Source organism: Schistocerca serialis, chromosome 3 (genome assembly GCF_023864345.2).
Source record: "Schistocerca serialis cubense isolate TAMUIC-IGC-003099 chromosome 3, iqSchSeri2.2, whole genome shotgun sequence".
Taxonomy (NCBI): domain Eukaryota; kingdom Metazoa; phylum Arthropoda; class Insecta; order Orthoptera; family Acrididae; genus Schistocerca; species Schistocerca serialis.
In genome coordinates this window covers 376,410,936-376,425,819 of record NC_064640.1, presented here as the reverse complement: position 1 = coordinate 376,425,819, position 14,884 = coordinate 376,410,936, and the positions used below count along the sequence as shown (strand labels likewise).

The 14,884-nt window shown below is 43.2% G+C and overlaps 1 protein-coding gene across 1 annotated transcript in view; it reads left to right on the top strand.

Moving 5' to 3' along the window:
• Positions 1-14,884, top strand: part of LOC126471615 (relaxin receptor 1) — a 752,030-nt gene that overhangs the window by 664,293 nt on the left and 72,853 nt on the right. The window contains exon 17 of the mRNA XM_050099855.1: positions 2,174-2,324. Coding sequence (XP_049955812.1) covers positions 2,174-2,324 — 151 coding nt within the window. The remainder of the gene's footprint in view (positions 1-2,173; positions 2,325-14,884) is intronic.

Sequence of the window (14,884 nt, the reverse complement as noted above, 5' to 3'; positions counted from 1 at the left end):
TACGGTGGAAATTTAAGGTATGCTGATAGCTAATAATGCAAACAGTTCAGGTCATCCAAATGACATCGGCAATCCCTCACAAATTGTCGGTTGAAATCATACGCAAATTGTGTTCATAATATACCTATTCAAACAGGCTGAAAGGGTGGAGAGGCTAAAAAACATACAAAAACAAAAATGACTAGAAAAATTCCAAAATAAACTTCAAACAGAAGGCTATCGTGATACATACAAACGACTCTGTTTGATCAAGGGATTACAAAACTTTAATTACATTTCATTTAGACGAAGAGTTCCGAATGTTATTGATACGTCTTTATCGATGCTTTAATTAATTTGGTTCAAATGGCTCTGAGTACTATGCGACTTAACTTCTGAGGCCATCAGTCGCCTAGAACTTAGAACTAATTAAACCTAACTAACCTAAGGACATCACACACATCCATGCCCGAGGCAGGATTCGAACCCGCGACCGTAGCGTCGCTCGGTTCCAGACTGTAGCGCCTAGAACCGCACGGCCACTCCGGCCGGCTTTAATTAATTAATAGTAATCAAAACATGGTCTTTTAAGTGAACTAGTTGTCAGAATGGTGGTATTTTCACTTGCAGTTTCGAATGAAGTACATCAATCGCTTCAAAAGGCATTTCTAATAAAGTATCAAACATAAGACGAGCAGTGTTTTCATGTCAGACGTCAGGATTAGTTGATAGAAGCCATCCCCCACAAAACGTATTATGTTACCGCAAATAACAGGTGGTTCAGACTTCCAATTCATATTAGTAAAACTGGAGATAATTTTGAAAAGAGAAACCTAATACGAAAGGAAGCTGATAACTAAATAAAGTAAAGACACTGATATAGAAAGTGACGGACAATTTCAAGCAATTTTGTGTAGTGGATGAAAGTGTTTGTTATATTACATCACACGCACGGAGTGGCCGCGCGGTTAGAGACGTCATGTCACGGATTGCGCGGCCACTCCCGCCGAAGGTTCGAGTCCTCCCTTGGGCATGAATGTTAGTGTTGTTCTAACCATAAGTCAGTTTAAGTTAGTTTAAGTAATGTGTAAGTCTATGGACCGATGACCTCAGCAGTTCGGTCCCTTAGGAATTCACACACATTTGAACATTTTTTATGTTACATCAGAACCAACCAGAAATTCAGAATTTAGGTTATGACGAACAAAGCAGTTTTCATCAGAAGTAATCGATTTGGAATAGGTCAATTAATCGTAATCGATCTCGTAGTTATAGAAAGTGCAGCGAGTTGAATAGAATTAGATCACACTACGTTCTCTGATTTTTACAGCAAATGACTGTCAAGGATAATGGACGGTCGTGTTTTGTTTATCACTTCTACTAGCCTTCTTGTACATTACATCTTATGCCCTTCGTGTTGACAGGTGTGACCTATGCTCCCTCCCAAACGCTGGGTACGCTTTTTGTTAGAGAAATCTACGGTATATCGTGGATAAAAAAGTGACTATCTGAACAGCAAATCTGGTATAGCCTCTGACAGGGATTCCATCGACCCCTGGAGCTTTATTCAATTTTAACAATTTCATCTATTTCTCAACGCCTTGGTCACTAATATCCATTTCATTCACATTTTCAGTGCAACAGAATTAAATTGGGGCTTTTCTTCGTTCTTCAGATATAAGAAAATTGTTTTTCGTTTTGTTCACACCCATTTTAAGAGTATACCGCCATAAAGCCACATAACGGCAGCTGTCAGGAAGCTTACCACTTTGCTACACCTACCAGTCCTATAACTCTATTAAGTACTTCTAGTTGCTTGAGTTTCATAAAACGGCTAACAGATATTCTGAAAAAATTTCAAAATCACTTAATGCTCAGGAAACCCTGAGATATTTTATAAAGTGTACGTCCCATGCCTCCATCTTTTCCTTAAAACATGCACGGACGCTAAGCAAATGTCATAAATTGTTCATCAACTGAGATAAAATCAGTAGCTCCCACCTTCAATAAAAAGAAGCTTATCAACAATCCCATAAAACAGAAAAACCATCGTATCAAGAACCTAATTAATTTAGAAGTACCGTACTATTTCCATATAATTAATTTCAAGCGTTTGTTATCATGCATTCACTTGAATACTGGGGGTTCTTAAAACTCATTTGTCAGGGAAAGAAAACCACAAATTCTATTGCAGGTTTCAGTGCTGATAATGGTGTTCATGTCGCTGGAGCGGTTCATTCTGATCGCGCTGCCGCTGTCTCACAGCACCAGCTTAGCCGTGAGGAGCGCCGCTGCCACGCTGGCCCTCATCTGGATCGCAGGGATCAGTTTGGCTATCATTCCAGGTACAGTAAAAAATCAGCCTAGTCACTGTTATAAACGCCCCTGACTTCCTGGATCTAAAAGATTATGACAGAACAAAATCAACGGTTTAGTAGTGAAGCAACAACGATCTCATTCTTACGAAAATTCTGTTTAAATCAATCCTCTCTAATACGGGAAGCATAATAACTAGCGCCCGCCGTGACTAATATCCATGTTTTAATATACTCTGAAGTGACAAGTCATGAGATACCTCTTAATTCCGTCTCGGATCTCCTTTTACCCGGCGGAGTGCAGCTGCTAGACGTGGCATGGACTTAACAAGTCACCGGAAGTCCCCTGCAGAAATATTGAGCCATGTTGTATCTATGGCCGTCGACAATTGCGAAAGTGTTCCCAGTGCATGATTTTGTGCACGAACTGACCTGTCGATTATGTCCCATAAATGTTCAACGGGAGTTATGTCGGGTGATCTCAGTTGCCAAATCATTCGCTCGAATTATCGAGAATGTTCTTCAAACCAATCGCAAACAATAGTGGGCCGGTGACGTGGAGCATTGTCATCCATAAAAATTCCATCGTTGTTGGGAACTTGAAGTCTATGAATGGCTGCAAATGATTTCCATGTATCCGAACATAACCGAGGACCCAGTCCATTCCATGTAAATGCAGCCCACAACATTATGGAGCCACCACCAACTTAAACAGTGGCTCGTAGGCATCTTGGGTCCGTGGTTTTGTGGGGTTTGCGTAACACTCGAACCCTACCATCACTTCTTACGAACTTAAATCGGGACTCATCTGACCAAGCCACGGTTGTCCAGTCGTATAGGGTTCAACCGATACGGTGACGAGCCCACAAGAGCTTCTCTAAGCGATGTCGTGCTGTTATCAAAGGCATTCGATACGGTTTCTGCTGCCATAGGCCATTAGTGCCAAATTTCGCCGCATTACACTAACCGATACGTTCGCCGTACGTTCCACATTGATTTCTGCGGTTATTTCAAGCAGTCTTGCTTGTCTGTTAGCACTGACAACTCTATAAGCGTATGTCGCTGCACTCGGTATTTAAGTGAAGGCCATAGGCCACTGTGTTGTCCGTGGTGAGAGATAATGCCTGAAATTTGGTATTCTCGGCACACTCTTGGCCCTGTGGATCTCAGAATATTGAATTTCCTAAAGATTTCCGAAATGGAATGTCTCATGCGTCTAGCTCCAATCACCATTCCGCGTTCAGAGTCTATTGATTCCCGTCGTGTGGCCATAATCACGTCGGAAACCTGTTCACATGAATCAGCTGAGTACAAATGACAGCTCCACCAATGCACTATCCTTTTGTACCTTGTGCGCGCGACGCTATCGCCATTTGCACGTGTGCATATCGCTATCCCATTACCTTTTGTCATCTCAGTGTATTACATAATGTATTCGTAGTATGTAATTTGATTCTTAAATTAGCTGTCTTGATGCTGAAGAGGTGAAGTCGTAGAAAAACGTGTCCCAGAGAATTGGGTTGGAACATTACTTCACTTTATGTTGGTATTTACTATTAACAGCTGTACTTTATACCAGTATGTCGCTAGGTTCAAGAGCGAGAAAACTGATGTACGAATAAAATTGCACCCAACAACGGACCTACAGCGACGGTTATATGAAGATGGTATCTGTTCTGTCGGACATGTCCGAAAGAACAGATACCATCTTCATACAGATAAGGCTTACCGGCCAATGATTTTCTTCAGTTCAGATGCACTCACATTGCTCAAAGTCTTAAGGGAATAGGTAGTTTGATTGCCGCGAGTAATGAGCATAGTGGGCAGGGGCACTACAAATGTAGTGTGTGGACAGTAAGTGGGAAATGTGGGTCACATGGGGAGCGTGCCAGGGATAAGTCCCTGAAGTCGCACTATCCTCTGTGTCCTCGATGGCTCGGGCGGATAGAGCGTCTGCCATGTAAGCAGGAGATCTTGAGTACGAGTTCCAGTCGGCGCGCAAATTTTGAAATGTCTCCGTTGATACACGCATCAAAAGAAGTTTTGCATCACCCCGGTTCCCAGAAATCCTGAAGATAGACGTTGACTGTGGATATTGCATCACAGACACAACCCCTTTGGCTGTTCAGAGACGTCAGTAAACCAGCCCAAAGATGTAAACAACCATGCATGAGCGACGCCTATTAGACGGAAGGGGTCCGACAGTCGATCAGTCCCAGTCATTCCACTACGAATGGGGTTCATGGCTATAGTTGTCTGTAGTTCAACCATGCCTAGATGGTCAATACCGCGGTTCGATCGCGTCCGCATTGTCACTTTGTGTCAGGAAGGGCTCCCGACAAGGGATGTGTCCAGGGTCTCGGGGTGAACCAAAGCGACGTTGTTCGGATATAGAGGAGATACAGAGAGACAGGAACTCTCGATGACATGCCTCGCTCAGGCCGCCCAAGGGCTACTACTGCAGTGGATGACCGGTAAATACGGATTATGACTCGGAGGAACCCTAACAACAACGCCACCATGTTGAAAAATGCTTTTCGTGCAGCCACAGGACGCCTGTTACGACTCAAACTGTGCGCAATAGCCTCCATGCTGCGCAGCTTCACTCCCGATGTCCATGACGAGGTTTGTCTTTGCAACCACGACACCATGCAGCGCGGTACAGATGGGCCCAACAACATGCCGAATGGACTGCTCAGGATTGGCATCACGTTCTCTTCCCCGATGAGTGTCGCATATGCCTTCAACCAGACAATCGTCGGAGAAGTGTTTGGAGGCAACCCTGTCAGTCTGAACGTCTTAGACACACTGTCCAGCAAGTGCAGCAAGGTGGAGGTTCCCTGTTGTTTTGGGGTGGCACTGTGTGGGGCCGACGTACGTCGTTGGTGGTCATGGAAGGCGCCGTAACGGCTGTACAATATGTGAATTCCATGCTCCGGCCGATAGTGCAACCATATCGGCAGCATATTAGCGAGGCATTCGTCTTCATGAACGACAATTCGCGCCCCCATCGTGCACATCTTGCGAATGACTTCCTTCAGGAGAACGACATCTCTAGACTAGAGTAGCCAGCATGTTCTCCAGACATGAACCCTATCGAACATGCCTGGAACAGACTGAAAATGGCTGTTTATGGAGGATGTGACCCACCAACCACTCTGAGGGATCCACACCGAATCGCCTTTGAGGAGTGGGGTAATCTGGACCAACAGTGCCTTGGCGAACTTGTGGATAGTATGCCATGACGAATACAGGCACGCATCAATGCAAGAGGACGTACTACTGGGTATTAGAGGTATCGATGTGTACAGCAATCTGGACCACCACCTCTGAAGGTCTCGCAGTATGGTGGTACAACATGCAATGTGTGGTTTTCACGAGCAGTAAAAAGGACCGAAATGATGTTCATGTTTATCTATATTCCAGTTTTCTGTAAAGGCTCCGGAACTCTCGGAACCGAGCTGATACAAAACGTTTTTTGATGTGTGTATTTACCAACGCCTGTAAGCAGCTAATGGTCTGGATTTCATTGCAATTTCATTCTTCGAGATCTGCAAGATCACAAATGGTATCTGTTCTTTCAGACATGTCCGAAGGAACAGATACCATCATCATATAGATAAGGCTTACTGGCCAATGATCTTCTTCAGTGCAGATGCACTGGCGTTGCTCGAACTCTTAGGGGAATGCGTAGATTGACTGCCGCGAGTAATGAGTGTAGTTGGCAGGGGCACTACAAATGTAGTGTGTGGACAATAAGCTGGAAATGTGGGTCAGAGGGGGAGCGTGCCAGAGATAAGTTCCTGCAGTCACGCTGTCCTGTGTGTCTTCGACGCCATGTAAGCAGGAGATCCTGGGTTCGAGTCCCGGTAGGGGGACACATTTTCAATTGTCCCCGTTATATTTATCAACGCCTGTAAGGTGCTAATCGTCTGTATTTCATTGTAATTTCATACAGTGATGGAGGTGAGGAGGCGACTCCACATTAATGTTATTCACGTTTTATTATATTCCACTATGCATCACCAACACGCCTTTCCACTGCCCTGTGTCGATCAGGTGTTATGTGTATTCCATCGTCACTGCCGATGAATGACGCGATGTGCTGTCATGCACTGCAGTTGGTAATGCTTACTGCGTGCAAAAGGTCAGGAAACGTTCCTCCCATTTCTTCCCAGTGCACTGGTGTCCGTAAGGAAAAGAAAATAATAACTCCAAAAGCTGTGTGTTGAATGTAATAAAACATAGCCAAAATGTGGAGTTGATGATACGGCGTGAATAAAATTTTCAAAACACTACCCAAGCCGTAGCATTTGTATTCAAGTTTAAGAAATATTTAAAATACACAAAATTGATGTATTACTTTGGTATGATGCAAGGAACGTCAGTACGATATTTGAATACCCTGACCACCAGCGTAGCACGCAGAGGAACCTGACAATGTTAGTAATGACGTCGATGAACTCCTTAGCAAGCAGATGTAGTTATTCTTGAAAAGCTGCTCCCAGCGTGTCAGGCGTCTGACGAGACAGAAAATGACTCTGAGCATTATGGGACTTAACATCTGAGGTCATCAGTCCCCTAAAACTTAGAACTACTTAAACCTAACTAACCTCAGACACATCCATGCCCGGAGGTCGGATTCGAACCTGCGACTGCAGCAATCACGCGGTTCCGGACTAAATTGCCTAGAACCGCTCGGCCACCGCAGCCGGCTGACGAGACAGAATTAGAGCAGGAACACGCCTCCCCGTACCATTCCAGTGGAAGATTGAATTGGCCTTTTCATTCGCTGAATTATTTCGTTTGGAAGATATTTTTCCACAAACCAACTCTTGCGTCGCCGAGTGTTGTAGTCTTATAGAATGACCTCATCTATTTCACCGACCTACAGAAACACATATTCATGAAGTGTATCGTCTCTACAAATTTGTGCAGTCAAAGTTCCACGGAGCGAGGTGGAGCAGTGATTAGCATACAGGACTCGCATTCGGGAGGACGACTGTTCAAACCCGCGTCCGGTTAAAAAATAGTTGAAATGGCTCTGAGCACTATGGGACTTAACATCTGTGGTCATCAGTCCCCTAGAACTTAGAACTACTTAAACCTAACTAACCTAAGGACATCACACACATCCATGCCCGAGGCAGGATTCGAAGCTGCGACCGTAGCGATCACGCGGTTCCAGACTGAAGCGCCTAGAACCGCACGGCCACACCGACCGGCTACCTGCGTCCGGTGCTCCTCATTTATACTATCCGTGATTTCCGTAAAATCGCTTCAGGCAAATGACGGGATGGTTCATTTGAAAGAGCACGGCCGACTTCCTTCCCCACCCTTCCCTATTCCGATGGTACCGATGACCTCGCTGTCTGGTTCCCTCCCCCAATTCAGCATACCAACCAATCAAAGTTCCACATCGAAAGACGTAGATTCGGTGTACCCAACCGAAAATACTCCCGCAGACGGACACTGCCTGGACCTAAGGCGTCCCTTTCATAAACATTTGATGGAAGGTGGCGGTTTCCGGCTTCTCTGCCTTCACTTGAAACATAAACTAGGAGTCACATGTAAAGACTATTGGCTTCCATTAACCAGTAGTCAAACTAAAATGTGAAGAACATATATACTCATTACATCTAGGTCCATACTCTGCAAACCACTTTGAAGTGCATGGCAGAGGGTACGTCCCACTGTATCAGTTACTTGGTCTTTTTCCCGTTTCATTCACGTATGGGACGCGGGAAGAATGTGTGTTTAAATGGCTCTGTGCGTGCTGTAATTAGTTTGATCAAATCCTCACAATCCTTATGGGAGCGATATGAAGGAGATTGTAGTATATTCCTAGAGTCATCATTCAAAGCTGGTTCCTAAAGTTTGTAAGAAGGCTTTGTCGGGATAAATAACTCCTATCTTCAAGAGACTGCCAGGTCAGTTCTTTCAGCATCTCTGTGAAACTCTCCGCGGATCAGACAAACCTGTGACTATTCGTGTTGCCCTTCTCTATACACGTGTAGTATCCCCTGTAAGTTCTATCTGGTACGGATCCCAAACATTAGAGCAATGTTCTAGGATGGGTCGCACGAGTGATTTGTAAGCAATCTCCTTTATATACTGACTGCATTTTCCTGGTATTCTATCAATAAATCGAAGTCTGCTACCTGCTTCACCCAGAAATGAGCCCATGTGATCGTTTCATCTCATGTCCCTGCAAGGTCCTACACGCATGTATTTGTGTGAGTTTACCGATGGCAAATATGACTCACTGATACTATAGTCATATGATACTACGGTATTTTATTTTGTGAAATGCACAGTTTAACATTTATGAAAATTTGAAAGCAACTTACACACTTTGCAACACTTTGAAATCTTCCGAAGATCTGACTGAATATTTGCGCACATTCTTTCAGATTGTACTTCATTATAGATAATTGCAATATCTGCAAAATGTTTTAGTTGCTATTAATATTATCCGCAAGGTCATTAATATGAAACATGAATAGCAACACACTTCTCTGAGGTACACACTTAGTTACCTCTACATCTGTCAATGACTCTCAATCCAACACAACTTGCTGCGTCCCTATCAAAAAATCGTCAATCCACTCACAAATTTCCCTTGATACTCCACACATTGTACTTTTGATAACAAGCGTAGGTTTGGTACTGAGTCAAAAGCTTTTCTAAAATCGAGAAATACTGCATTTATCTGACTGCCTTGATCCATGGCTTTCAGTATGTCATATGAGAAAAGTGCGAACTAGGTTTCACATGATCAATGTTTTCGAAATCCTGCTGCCTGGCATGGAGGAAGCCATTCTGTTCGAGATACCTGATTATTTCTGAGCTCAGAACATTTTCTAAGATTCCACCACAAATGGATGTCAGGGATATTGGTCGACAGCTCTGTGGGTCATCTCTGCTATCCTTTTAGTATACATGTTTGACCTGTGGTTTCTTCCAGCTACCGGGCAACTGGGCATAATTTTATGTTCAAGCGGTCTAGGATAGGTTAAAGTTAATTGAGGGGCTAATTCAACTGCAATTACATGATAATGATTCCATCTAGACAGAAATGTGTACTTGACTCGTCTTTCTAATGGTGCGAGAGTTAAATTGGGGCAATACTACTGAGTCTCCCCTTGTAAGGGAAAATTTGAAAACTAAATTAAGCATTTTTGCTTTCGTTTTATATCCACAATTTCAACCTTTGTCTCATCGTTGAGTGTCTGGACACTAACTTTGGTGCAGCTAAAAGCATTTACATACGACCAGAATGTCTTTGGGTATTGTGAAAGGTCATTTGACAGTATTCTGCTACGGTACTCATTGAGAGCTTCACACAGTGGTGCCTTGACAGCCGAATGCGTTTCATTCAGTATGTTTCTGTCTATAGTGCTATGCTTTGTTTTATACGTAGCCCTCTTTCTTTAGAAGTTTGCCGGCCGGAGTGGCAGAGCGGTTCTACGCGCTTCAGTCTGGAACCGCGCGACCGCTACGGTCGCAGGTTTGAATCCTGCTTCGGGCATGGATGTGTGTGATGTCCTTAGGTTAGTTAGGTTTAAGTACTTCTAAGTTCTAGGGGACTGATGACCTCAGCAGTTAAGTCCCATAGTGCTCAGAGCCATTTGAACCATTGTTTGAAGTTTCTTTACGATGACTGTATACCATGGAGAGACCTCTATCATGAACTGTCCTCCTGGGTGCATATCTATCCAGTACATCGTCAACTATTCTTTTAACCTTGAGCCATAGTTTCTCTCTATATGCTGTGGCCCTGAGTTAAGAGTTTGAAGTTTCGCATTCAGATATAACACAGCTGCGTATTCGTCTATTTTACTGAACATATATACTCTACTTGATTAAGTTGCCCTTTGTACTTTGGTATTCATTGTTGCTATAGGTGGTATGCCGTGACTGATACTAGTTTCGATGTGGACATCATCAAAGAGGTGAAGTCTATTTGTTGCCATTAGATACGATGTATTTCCATCATGAGTGATGTGTCAAACTATATGTTCAAAGTAGCTTTCAGAGATGGCATTAATAATATTTCACAGGATATCTGGTCACGCCCAACACTAATAGAACTGTAGTCATCCAAATGGATTGGTTATGGTTAAAGTCTCCTCCTATGATTACAGTATGGTTAGAGAAATTTCATACAATCGAAATAAGGTTTACTCTAAAGCTTTCGGTTACATCAGGAAATGGGTCTGGCGCTCGACACAAAGATCCAATTATAATTTTATGCCCGCACTTGATTCTGAGTCTTTCGACAACAATGTCGCATGCAGTTTCAATTATTATCTCGGTGAATTTGAGTTTCTTGCTACTGGGACAAATGCATCGCCTCCATATTCTTTCAGTATACGCTTAAGTTTTCCCAAAAAGTCTCACTACTGTCAACGTCCAGCTTTAACCAGCTTTCTGTACCTGATGTTATGTGAGCTTCATTGTCTTTTAAGAGGGCTTCAAATTCTGGGACTTCTTTCCGAGTGCTTCGGCTGTTAACCGCTAGGATTTTAATGCTCTCGCTTTTAGTGGGGCTTTTCTTTCGTTCTTAAATTGATACTTTTGGATTTCCTATAATTACTGTTATCTGGAGGGGATGAAGAGACGCCTAATCTAAAAAAAAAAAAAACCTCGTGCGTACCGTTTGTTGTAACGTGCGCCACAATCTGCTTTTGGTTCCTCGTTGTGCCCTCAACGGCTGTCGGAACAGCCTCTTCAGCGCTCAGGCTTACACACCACGTGTACATGGTGTTTCTTCCAATCCCTTACTATTATTTCCCCAAGGAGTAGCATTATTCACCGTACATTTGAACTGCTGATGACTGATAGACCCCCCTTTTGTGTATGCCTCCTTTTACACGAGTCACAGTACTATTCCCAACGAGTCATGTGAGTTTCACTGGCTCAGTTTCGATTTCTAGGAAAGCAACATCTCGAGCTTGTTGGTTAGCGGGATAGGTGTAAAAGCCTGAGTTCTCCTTGGTCCCTGTCTCCTTTATACAGGACACCTAGACCTGCCACTGGCTCGCCGCTCACAGCCAAGATGACGATTAGTGACAGATACTGTATTTGCTGCAGAACAGATAGTATCCACAGGAGAGGATAGTGTCCGAGGTACTTTGGTAAGTTTGGTACATTGTAAGTAGGCTGTTTAGGTTTTTTTATTGGTAACGCCACCTCTGTATGAAAATCACTGGCTGTGCTGTGTGCAGTCTGTGGCTGCTTTGTACTGTTGTAATACTCGCCATTGTAGTGTTGGGCAGCGGCAGCTGGATGTGAACAGCGCGTAGCGTTGCGCAGTTGGAGGTGAGCCGCCAGCAGTGGTGGATGTGGGGAGAGAGATGGCGGAGTTTTGAAATTTGTCATGAACTGCTATATTTATATATGATGATATCAAGGTAAATACATTGTTTGTTCTCTATTAATATCTTTCATTTGCTAACTATCCCTATCAGTAGTTAGTGCCATCAGTAGTTTGAATCTTTTATTTAGCTGGCAATAGTGGCACTCGCTGTATTGCAGTGGCTTGAGTAGCGAAGATTTTTGTGAGGTAAGTGATTTGTGAAAGGTATAGTTTAACGTTAGTCAGGGCAATTCTTTTGTAGGGAATTTTGAAAGTCAGATTGCGTTGCGCTAAAAATATTGTGTGTCAGGTTAAGCACAGTCATGTATAATTGTTCAAAGGGGACGTCTCATAAGAACAGATAGTATCCACAGAAGAGGATAGTGTCCGAGGTACTTTGGTAAGTTTGGTACATGAGTCTCGGCAGCCCTCTCGACACATCCACTCTTCCATTTTCAGTGGCTTCCAGTTGCTTGACAGGAGTCAGAGCGATTTCCATCTACTTACGAACACCAACTAGCTCATCCCGTCCCTGAGAAAAACTTATCAGACGAGCTTTATTGTGCCTGGTGTAAAATTTTACTGGAAAGTGAACAAGTAACTTTAAACGAAGCTTGCTGGCTCTCTTTTAAATTAATCTATAGGTCTATTATGCTACATGTATTAACAGCAATATTTTAGGACAGGAGCCAAAACCGCGATAGCTATTACAACGGGAAAACCTGTTAACTACAAAATTTACTAGAGATTTCCCTTCCTGTTAAGAGTAATTACAGGTGTCAACACACGCAGCGTTTCGTACACATACCACTCTGTTACAATTTTCCACGTGCAATACGAGATTATAACATCTCTCCGGTAATAGCAGTAAGGATAGACCGCACATGGAATGAGATCGTGGCCATATAAATTCGAATGCGCAGTGGCAACAGCCGGTAATACGCGCTTAGCGTAAGCTTTTTCCGTGCTGGGTTGAACTTCATGAGTACTGAACTGTTAGAAACTATGGCCACATTGTATGAAGCAGTGAAAGATGAACATTTAATCTTAAACCACCTACACCTGAAGTATACTGCGGCCGGCTAGCGTCATTTGTCATTAATAAAGAAATTGTTCACCATCATGTAACAAGCCTAAGAAATGAAACGCCTTTCAGTGTCGGTCAGAGTATAACGCCTTGTCAGAGTGACATTCTTGGGACTGAAGATATTTACGTTGAATATTCGCAATCCCTGCAGAATCATTAACTACGCTACCTTTACTACACAACTATACAAACTACTCACTCACTCGAAGCACAACCTGACAATGATAAAAATTTCTTCCATCTTTCAAAGTAGTTACATATTTTTAGTTTTTTTCTGTGAAACCTGCGTCGCGCTACAAGTAATAGATTTATAATTATTGACTTCCACTTTTATTTTCATTTACTTTTGCTTCTTTCAGTAAAATGAAACATAATAATATTGAATACTTGAAATTCATGGTGTACGGTAAAATCAGCATAAAAAACTAGAAATTAGTTTTAGAAAGCTGAAAGTGGATGAAAGTAGCTCCATTTCTGGAGTAAAGAGACGTGAGATTTATCGGGAAGTAATACACATTAATTCGATTTCTTGCGTACCTTGAGCGTCCAGTCTGGCAAAATTTCCGGTCTCTGCCAAAATTTCCGGTCCTCCCTGTTTCTGCGATGCTGGACAATCTGCTTTCTCTTCGTGGGCCACGAAATGTCGGCTACGTGCGGAAAAAATGAAAGTTGGCGTGGGCCGGGTCCAGCCTGTATGAGCGACCATAAAGCCTTCACTGAGTCTCGCAAACTGTCATGCTTTTGCTCTCGCTTGTTCCATTGAAAAGCAGCATCGCGGGAAGGAATCCAGGGCGCTTTGGCGGACTGTCATGTACTCTGTAGCGCTGCTGTTAAGGGGACTGACTAATGTGTACAACTCTCCTATACCGGTGCCACTGCGATGTCCTGCAAGTCTGATTTAGTAGTTCTGTTTGTTAGCTGGAAGAAATTAGCAGCGGTGTAACTGCAAATGGTATCAGACATGTGGTCGGTGATCGAGGAAACTGCTTAGAGTCTGGTTCGGGTTTCTTTGCGACCTGTAATTCTGGTACGAGGGAGCGTAATCATTTAAAAAAATCATAAGATTAGGTATTAGGAGGCCTAATCTGTGCATTTGAGCAAGCTCAATAATGTCAACGGTTCTCTTGCTAACAGAGTAGGAGGCAATAATGGTAATGTTTCTACATTGCAACACGTTGAAACTAGTATGTTGGCAGATATGGCTGCTGTGCCCATTTCTGTTAACGTTTTACTTAAATACTTGAATGCCTTAAAGATAAGAGGTGAATTCTTCATACTTAGACGAAAATCCGAAAGGTGCAAAATTCACACGACAAGGGAATAGAGAGAGCCATGAACTCATCGTCATTATTATACTGGATATCAAAGCATAGGAGACTCCAAGACAGACCGAAAATTTTACGTGAACGACGATGACATTTTGTTTCGCTTCCGAGTTATTACTGTAGTTTTCTGCCAATATTCGTAGAGGTGTTTACCATTCCAGAAGATGCTCGGAATGAACATAGACTATAAGACATGAGCGCTAGTATCGAGTTGTGGGATCAGAGTCCTACTTAGTTTCAAAAGCACCAAGTTTTGATTCGTTGAAAACCATCATTTATAAATATTTCAACAATGGGAGAGAGTTCTCAACAATCACTTTGTTTCAAACGGCTCAAGAAACAAAAATATGACAGATATAAGTCTCGGGAATAAAAGCTTTCGAAATCGCATTTAACCGTTAAGCAAAGTTGTTACAGTCGCACAGGTTTCCATGCCTTGATTTTAGAGTAGGTATACACTGCTCTCGTTCGTCGGGCACTATAATTTCCTCCAAAAGCTATTAAATTTCCCTTTCTAGACCAACGCTTGAATATTTATCTGCATGCTGCTGTCTACGGCTTACTTTTTGATTGACCCTGTTTATCGCGGCTGTTCAGCCACTACGATTTGCTGTTGTCTGCAAAATACCTGTCGGGAGAGCTATCAACATACAACGGTCTCGCCGGCCGCGGTGGTCTAACGGTTCTAGGCGCTCAGTCCGGAACCGCGCGACTGCTACGGTCGCAGGTTCGAATCCTGCCTCGGGCATGGATGTGTGTGATGTCCTTAGGTTAGTTAGGTTTAAGTAGTTCTAAGTTCTAGGGGACTGATGACCAG